Genomic DNA, 9498 nt, shown 5'->3' on the forward strand with positions numbered 1-9498 from the left:
ATAATCATGATATCTAATAATTTAATAATATTGGCAATATTTAAAATACAATAAAATTTAATATTAGAAAGAATTTGTATATATATTGTCTTTGTCTTTTACCATATTGTTTTATTTATTTTATTAATTAGGATTCCTTTTGCATACAGTTGTTTTTTTAAGAATAAAATTAATATGATGAATGAAAAAGTTTGACTCCAACCACTGCACAATTGAATTGTCAGATAGAACTCATTATGTCATTTATTCCCTTCCCTGAAGTCCTCATTCTATTTAGTAAGATTAAATAGATTTGAAAGTACTTGTTGGGTGAAAGTTGTCTCAATTACAGAGGAGATGTGAGAGTCGCCCGTATTCTCATTAATGCCTGTTTGGAGCAATGATGGCAGAGCAATGTGTGGTTCACTTTGTTCTGCCGCATACTCTTTCTTGACCGACGCCAACACCTCTGTTTCAGACTTTTCTATTTAGTCGGCTTCAAAGTCACTTATAGGATTTATACAATCTCAGTGGCCATGGCCTTGTTATTTAAGCTTACTATTATGGGACTGTTTGCTATCATTTTGTGCCAGGAAAAGCCGAGTAGTAGATGTAAGGAAGGGGAAGCTGTTGCTCTTCTTCACTTAAAATCCGGCTTAAACGACTCTTATGATTACTTGAGTTCGTGGATAAAAGGAACAGATTGTTGCATGTGGCAGGGGATATCCTGTCATCCCAAAACCAGTTATGTTGTAATGCTTGATATGCCTAGCGCTGTTGTAGAAGGTGTCATATCTGATAACTTGTGCAACCTGAGTTTCCTTACAAGCGTCAACATGGCTGGCAATGGACTAACAGGTACCATTCCTTCCTGCTTTGGAAAACTATCTTATCTTACACAGCTAAATTTAGCTTGGAATAGACTGAGTGGCAGTATTCCCATTTCTTTTACAAACCTGTCTTCTCTTGCTACTCTGGAATTAGCGAGAAACAATTTGGAAGGAGAAAGTGTCCTTAGTACCATTTGTACGATCACCAGCCTTAAACAGATCGATCTTGATCTCAACGAATTGAATGGGGGGTTGCCATTATGCCTGGGAAATCTTTCTTCTCTTGAATATCTCTCCCTTACTGGAAATCAACTAACTGGAACCATTCCCTCCTCTCTATCTTCTCTGTCTTCTTTGCATACCCTTGATCTTGCTAACAATCGCTTGAGGGGCATTATCCCACCTTCTCTAGGCACCTTGTCGTCCCTTAGTGATTTTGATGTTTATAACAATGAATTGTCTGGACAAATTCCAGATTCCTTGGGCAATATAACTTCTCTGACGACATTGGATTTATCCTACAACCAATTTAATGGAAGTGTTCCAGCCTCATTTTCTAGTCTCATTGCCCTTACTAGTCTCAGTGCATATGGTAATGCATTCAACCAGGACATTCCTTCTTCAGCATTTCCATCTTCCATTGACTGGCTTTCCCTTTCTCTGAACAACCATCAGGTGATCTCAGAGAGTTTCTTTCACAACCTCGGGAAATTAAATTCTCTAGAGATGTCGAATTGTCACTTGAATATCAGCACAACTTGGATCCCTTCATTCCAGTTGGAGAGCTTGTATTTGAGATCATGTGAGATGGATGGCCAGATTCCCCTTTGGATTTCAACCCAATTCTCACTTTATGATTTAAAATTGGCCGGAAACAATATTCAAGGAGAAATTCCCACATGGCTACTGGATATGAGTCTTCAGTTCATCAATCTTACGGAAAATAATCTGCAATGTGATCTTTTAGCAGTTAGTTCAGTTTGGGGGGAAATGAAGTTCATGGATTTGTCAAGCAATGCATTTTCCGGATACATACCATCACTGTGGCCTTCTACTTTGTTAGTGTTGTTACTCAGTGACAATTTGCTGACAGGAAATATTCATCCAAGCTTGCAGCTCGGTCCTGAACTACAGATGTTAAATTTAGGAAATAATAATTTGAATGGAACTATTCCCCCAAGCCTAGCAAATTATTCAGTGCTTCAATTATTGGATTTGGGAAATAACAATTTGGAGGGAAAGATACCATCTGAGTTTGGTGAGCTAAGCATGCTGCGGTCACTGGTCCTGAAGAACAATAAGCTCAGTGGATCATTCCCTCGCTCAATCTCAAAGTGCAAAGATTTATTATTTCTGGATATAGGGAAAAACTCATTGAAAGGGCGGATTCCAAAGTCAATTGGAAAGCTCCCAAAGTTGCAAGTTCTAGTGATGAGGCAAAATAAGTTTGGGCGTAGTATTCCAGCAATAATTGGGCAGCTGAAGCAGCTTCAAATTTTGGACCTGTCCTCAAACCGCTTATCAGGTTCAATACCAGAGAGCATTTTAAGTTTGCAAGCAATGACCATAGAAAGAAAAACCGGATTCATCATGGGTCAAATTTGGCCAGCAATTACTGATTATGATCTTGTCACAGATAAACCAGTGGGAGGCATGTATCACGATGAAATAGATATGAATTCCAAAGGGCGAGGTGAGCACTACCCATATATCCTTTCTCACATGACATCCATAGATCTGTCAGACAATCAACTGAAAGGGGAAATTCCTTCTGATTTTGGAATTTTGAAAGGCTTGATGTTCCTCAATCTTTCCATGAACAATCTCAGTGATTCCATTCCAAATAGTTTTGAAGAACTGAGCTCATTAGAATCTTTAGATCTATCTTCAAATAAGTTATCTGGGCAGATTCCTCAGGGGCTTCAATCCTTGGACAATTTGGGAATCTTAAACTTGTCCAACAACAACCTTTCAGGCAGTATACCCCAAGGAGGACACATGCTAACATTTCAGGAATCATCATATTTAAGAAATCCGAATCTATGGAGTTGTCCACTTCCAAAGAATTGTTCTTGGCCGCAGTTTCTTCCTGTGCCCGCTCCCACTTTTAAGCCTGTCAGTGAAGAAGATGAGAGCGAGGAAACTCTATGGTATGAGATAGGAGTGGGATTGTCGTATGGACTGTGTTTTGCAGGGATGGTGTCTTTTCTAGTACTTGTTAGGATAAACCACGGACAGAAATAAAAACTACATGCAAATATAACCAATAACAGAAAATAATAGAATACACAGAAATGAACACAAGGCACCAAGATTTAACGTGGTTCACCCAATCCCTGGGCTACGTCCACCAAACAGCAAGTCCGATCTTATTACATTCCAGTGATTACAACCTGATTACAATCCGTAATCCCTTACAGCTCAATACCGCTGCAAGAACCAATTTCGTATCACCACACATGAAAAATACCCAACCCTAAGCCCTTTTTATACAAGTATTAAACTGCTTTAGGGTTATAACATGTCGGCCATAATATGTCGGCTACTTCCAAAAAAAAAATTTACCCTACTATTTATGAAGTATGTACAGTACTTTCCTGATCAGTCACCACAATCTAACAGTACTAAGCATGAAGTGGAGAGGGAGATATTTCAAGGGAGTTGATTTGATCTTGAAGTTTTTATTCCCATGGATCCGTAATTTGAGGCTATAAAAGAGATCAACTTTACTTGCAGCTGAGTGACTACAAGCATATATTAGTTTTAATGACTTTTAAGACAGTTTATTACAGGATAATAGTAGAGACATTCCATCTCTAAGACTGATATATGTAGTTTTCATCAACTCTGGTTTTCATTATTATTATTATTGTGTTCTAGCCTAACTGTAGCTTTAGCCTAACGCAGAAAACTTGTTATATAATAAGTATGCAGTGTATTTCTTGTAAAATTTATTGATTGTGTAGTTCTTATATTCTTTCTGTGTACATTTTGTTTTTGTCTCTCAGAGTCTTGCTTTAAATGCTCTCAGCATAAATAATAACCTACTTAGAGAGGACAAATTTATCGGTTGCTTATAAAATCCGTGGGCTTATGTTGTAGGCAGGCAAGAGGGAAATTTTAAAAATACATTAGATTTGTTTGTTTTTAAACATAGTTATTTCTCCAAACAGATTTACAACCCTAAGCCATTTGTATTTAGTGTAAGGGGAGTAAAATAAGAATTTAAGTCATTTCACCAAACGGAGCTATGACCCCAAATTATTTGCATTAGGTTAGGCGTATTCTCCAAAATTAAGGAGTGGACTAGAATGTATGGCAACCATCATGACCATATGTAATAACAAAAATATCCATGACCCAATTATTCACCATTACCCCAGCCCCCTCCTCCCAAAATCAGGCTTCCTGCTTACAAAAATTAGATTAAAAAATCAAAATAGCTTAATATTTATTTTCCCTGAGTATGGATGCTATAAAGAAGTCTCTAAAATAACTTTTGAAGATCAAATTCCGTTTTTGTAAGCATGAGACGCATAGTCAATTGGCTATAGATTCTGATTTGAATATGAAGTAGAAAGTTAAAAAGAAAGGATTATATAAAGAATATGCAACGCAGCAGACAAGGCAGTAGTCCTCCAAAGATTGAAAACTTTTAGTAACGGCACTATAAGAATGGCATAGCCCATTGAAAAGTGAGAGAGATACAAAGAATTTGTAGTCTCATTTTGCTTTCAAAATGACATATGGTCAATGAGATCTTGGTTTACTGGTGAAATGGAGTCTTGTGTTGAGCATCTTCAGGGTGTTGCTTTCAGTTTGTTCTTTACTGAGTGATCCAAACCCGAATGACCTGCTTGTAGCAGAGATCGCTCACATGTACACCACTGACAGGTCCAAATATGAGACAACTGCAAGAACTTGGACTTGCAAGTATGCAAAGAAATAGTAGCTGCAAAATAACTTTAACTTAATCAACTTTCACAAGTTGACATTTTTATAAATAACTTTAACTCGATCAGCTTTCACAAGTTGACATTTTTATAACTTTGACTTACTGCTAATTACAAGGAATATTGATAAATGTGACAAATTGCAAGGAATATTGATAAATGTGACAAATTAGAGAATAAAGTAAGAAAAAAAATCATTCCTATTGGAACTTGATCATCTACATCCCTGCGCCAATGGCAATCTTAATATAGTGAAATAGTTTAAGGCAGAGAATAAGAAGATAATAACTCATTTCTTATCAAACCGATATCTTGAAGGAAAAATTTAACTATAATGGATCTCATTACATCTAATTTGACATCACTTTGTGTGTGCTCAGATCAGTTATTGATTCATATATATAATGTGGTAATACATTCGACCAGGACATTCCTTCATCTTCCGTTTACTGGCTTTCCCTCTCTCTAAACAACAGAGTTTCTTTCATAACCTTGGCCAAAGTAGAATGGCAGGAGCAAAGTGAAAAGTGAAACTGCCGATTTTAATGTTGAACGAGATTTACCAGAAGCAGCTCCACAAAGCAGAGTAACGACTCTACTGGGGATCGAACCCAGAATCTCTGGTTTCGTAGATAAGGCATTAGTCACAGTTTTGGTTTTCTCTGTCTATTTTACGGCTTGCTCAGTCATCTGTACAGAATTCCTTGTGATCATCTAATGAAAGAAAACAAGAATTGAGTGAAAAATGGTGAGGGATGAGCAAAGGATTAATCTCGGCAATGGTGTTTTGCACGTATATTCATATCGGAACCATAAAATTGGATATTTGCTGCTACGTAAAAGCCTAGTCTGTCTTATTCTGTACAGAAGACGAATTATACAAAGTTTTAAGTTTGATTTTGAGTTATAAAAAGTAAAAGAAGTAATTGAAAGGTCAAGATGGCCGAGTTGGTCTAAGGCGCCAGTTTCAGGTACTGGTCCGAAAGGGCATGGGTTCAAATCCCATTCTTGACATTATGAATTTCTCAGTTTTAAAATATCGAAATATGAGAAGAGGATCCTGAGCATATTATGGTGGAGCACCTGCAATGCAATTTTATTGCAGTGAACCCATTGACAATGCCATTAATTTATATTTGATATGATCTCTATTTTTAAATCAGACTCCTTCACATGTTTCATTTTCATCCTCCACATGTCGGAGAAAAGAAATGAAAAGTCTTTGAACAAGAGGAAATAAAATATACAGGTAGGTAGTTTAATATTATATGCAATCCACTATTCATGTGCGAGATTCCCATGGAAGAATCTTGTGAGAAGTCTGCTGGAAATTAACCAAAGAGGTGCTGTGGTGTAGTCGGTTATCACGTCAGTCTTACACACTGAAGGTCCCCAGTTCGAGCCTGCGCAGCACCACTGCTAAGCAAACAATTTTCATTTTGCTGGGCGAGGAATTAGAATCAGAGGGAGAAAATACATTTTTGGCCTTGTGGACCTTGTATCACAGTGATATCTTATCGTCTATTATATAGAGATGACTGTGTAGTAGGAAATATGGTTGGCTCAATGACGGTAGTTCAACATTTGAAGAATTTGGAAGTATTAAAAATTAAACTGGTTCAAACCTCTTGGAGGAAAGAGTCAGAAAGAAAACCTCCCATTCTTGTTTAAATACAAAAGGCAACTGTTAAAAATATTAAAAATTAAATTGGTTCAAACCTCCTGAAGAAAGCGCCAGAAGAGAATCAAAAAGTAACTGATCATGACAAGCCAATCTGATTTCAGAATAATCTCAGACACAAGAGCCTATAATGAAAGTCACCTGTAAATTGGCAAGCCAGTCAGCAACTTTATCGGTAGCAATGAGATATTTTGAAACCCTGAAAATAAGGAAGGAGTTTCCTAACTTCGAGAAGGGTGTCTTGGAGTTCCCAATTGACAACCAAATTTGCAATGAGAGCTGAAGTAATAAGTTGGGAGTACCCTTTGATATGGACATGCTCATAATCATGAACAACCAAACGGATACCATTCAATAACGCACTAGCCTTGGCCACATTGTTCGAACCATCAGGGATTCGTGAGAACATAGCCCTGAGTATGCGACTGGAACGTCAATAAAAACTAATGCACCGAAAGTTGAGCAAACCAAGATGATCGTGAGTGAGAAATGTGAAAAAGAGTAAATTAATTATTCTGATAAGACATTGTGGCGGAGACTAAGAAGGCTCTAGAATGCAATGAAAAACATGTGCAACCGTCCAACCACCTTTCCCAACCATACTCATTAATATTGTTTCTACTCTTTAAACTGCAATAATATGTACATTTATGATGAGTTTGATTATAAATAGAATTAGTTGGGCTTGTGATATATTGAGGACATTTTTTTGGGTTTCTATCATTTGCTTTGTTTTGTTTTTCAACATGGTATCCAAGCCATGAGTGAGGACTGCTGAATTTTATTTTGCACAGTGAGCTGAGGGAGAAATAAAGGATTCAAGAAGTGCTATTAAAAGCTGTGAGGAGGAGCTGAGATTAAAATAAAAATTAAAGAATACTATGCAAGATGTTTGAGCCAAAAGTGAGAAGTGGTGTGAGCCCAAGGTTGAGATTATTGTATGTAGTTGTAGGAGAGTTAAATGATGGAGGTTTGCATAATTTTATATGATGATGTGTTATAGATTTAGTATGAGGCAAGTGATCTATTGTGGATTAAGTGTCAATCAGGTATGATGTTTGCAACATAGAAAGTAGTGTTTTGGAGTGTTGGCTCTTATTGACCATTACTAATTTACGAAGCACCTATGTGCAAGCGGGAGTGCCAGAGGGTGCATGCACACTTCTTGTGAGGGTGATAGAGTTGTTACTAAGAAAGATGAATGGTATTTGAATGGTAGTTTGTTGATGGTGCAACACGATCTTAGAATGGTGCATTGTGAGAAGAACAAATCAAAAGATTGAAGGCCTGCTGTGAGAAAAGAGAAGTCGTGAAAAGAACAAAGCTAAAGTTGAAGGTGAAAGATTATTTTGTTGCTATTAAAAGTGTTTTATTATGTGTTTATGTTTGAACTATGTGTGTTTGATGTTATGGAATAGTTATTGAAGTTAGTTGTGGTTGCAATAAATGAAAATAGGTTAGGTTGGGGGTGAGTTGGTTGTCATGGTGCAAAGGTTTGCTTGAAATGTGTGTTCTAATTGGGGATGCAAATTGTATGGGTTGGCAGTAATAGAGTGTGTCTATCTTATTGTGAAGTTATTTTTTTGGTATCAAAATTGTTCATGTAATAGAATATTATTGGATTGATATCCCTTAAACAAAGTGATGAGATTGAATTAGTGAGTATTCGTTAATGGACTGAGTGAATATATGGGTTCCATTATCGGTTGTGCTTGACACGCCAAAACTTTTTGATTTAATATATTGATGAACCATGTATCTGAAAATAATTCCTATAAAACTAGAGTATAATGGTTGGATACCCATGTATCTCGGTAGATGGATTTCTTTTTATATGGACTCATATCAGTTTGATGCAGGTACAAATGGAGAAAAGGCTCAAAGTGATGATAGTTTCCCCATGATGATGATCTATGGTCATTAGAACCAATATGTATTTGGTTTGTAGCAATCCAAAACCACTTAAGCGCAAAGTTTATGGTGATCTTGAAACTATGTTTAAGTGAGGTTTGTGGTGAGACAAAACCACTTCAACGTAAATTTCGCGGTGATCTTAATTTACCCGTTGTGTGATATTTTTAGGGTTTGTTGTGAACTTGAGACCACTTTGATATTGCATTGATTATGGGTAATATGTACAAAACCTAAAGTGATTATGATTAGGGAAACAATATGAATCATGGTATTTGATAAGTAAATGTAAATGGGTACCTAACAAGGCTTTAGGCCAGGATCCATTGATTCTAGATTATGAGGGATTTCTAAAAGAATCCGATAATTAATTTATGGGGGGATGTGAAAAAGGGTAAATTAATTATCTTGAATAGAAATTGTTGACACATACCAAGAAGGCTCTAGAATGCAATGAAAAACACGTGCAACCGCCTAGCTACCTTTGCCAACCATACTCATTAATATTGTTTCTACTCTTTAAACTACAATTGTATGTACATTTATGATGAGTTTGATTTTAAATAGAACTAGTTGGGGATGTGATCTACAGAGCCCATTTTTGGATTTCTCTCATTTGCTTTGTTTTGTTTTTCAACTTGGTATCAGAGCATTGCTTGTGTTTTTTAACTAGAAATGTGTGAAAAGACATTGAATATTCTAAATTACCTTACCTCCGAGGGGTCTAAATCACAAGTAAATTAATTCCTATAAAGGTGGTGGTGTTGGCATTTGACATTCTACTTTATCCATTGCATGCCTTTCCCCTCTCTCTAAACATCACAGCCTGGATCCCTTCATGCTAGTTAAAGAGCTTGTATTTGAGATCACCTGAGATGGATGACCGGATTCCCCTCTAGATTTTGACCCAATTCTTACTTTATGATTTAAAATTGGCTAGCAATAATATTCAAGGGGAAATTCCCACATGGCTATTGGATATGAATCTTGATTTCATTAATCTTATGGAAAATGATCTAAAAGCATGCTCGATCTTGATCTATATATGTTAAATGAGCTTATAATAATTTGAACGAAATTATTCCCCCAAGCCTAGCAACTTAAAAAATGCTTCAAGCATTCAATTTTGGAAATAACAATTTGG

At 36.5% G+C, this 9498-nt stretch overlaps 2 protein-coding genes and 2 non-coding genes across 5 annotated transcripts; all 4 read left to right on the forward strand.

Moving 5' to 3' along the window:
• Positions 1-387: 387 nt before the first annotated feature.
• LOC149578190 (receptor-like protein EIX2) lies at positions 388-8939 on the forward strand. Of its 2 annotated transcripts, none has more exons than XM_089798619.1 (2): positions 388-837; positions 7238-7739. In XM_089798619.1, the coding sequence occupies exons 1-2, from the start codon at positions 516-518 to the stop codon at positions 7243-7245; spliced, it is 330 nt and encodes a 109-aa protein (XP_089654745.1). In that variant the 5' UTR covers positions 388-515; the 3' UTR covers positions 7246-7739. The 2 variants fall into 2 exon arrangements, with proteins under 2 accessions (XP_089654745.1, XP_089654668.1); XM_089798542.1 differs by lacking the exon at positions 7238-7739 and adding an exon at positions 8303-8939 and having other exon boundaries at positions 389-837.
• Positions 873-3596, forward strand: LOC149578191 (uncharacterized; the record flags this gene model as incomplete). The annotated part of the gene is made up of 1 exon (XM_089815248.1): positions 873-3596. A coding segment is annotated over one exon (2181 nt), but the record flags the coding sequence as incomplete, so codon positions are not given.
• Positions 5696-5776, forward strand: TRNAL-CAG (transfer RNA leucine (anticodon CAG)). Its single transcript has one exon. It is a non-coding gene; the product is annotated as a tRNA-Leu (tRNA).
• TRNAV-UAC (transfer RNA valine (anticodon UAC)) lies at positions 6105-6178 on the forward strand. The gene has a single exon. It is a non-coding gene; the product is annotated as a tRNA-Val (tRNA).
• Positions 8940-9498: the final 559 nt, after the last annotated feature.

This window comes from Cupressus sempervirens, chromosome 1 (genome assembly GCF_028749045.1).
Source record: "Cupressus sempervirens isolate cs-2001-9-10 chromosome 1, ASM2874904v1, whole genome shotgun sequence".
Classification (NCBI taxonomy): Eukaryota; Viridiplantae; Streptophyta; class Pinopsida; order Cupressales; family Cupressaceae; genus Cupressus; species Cupressus sempervirens.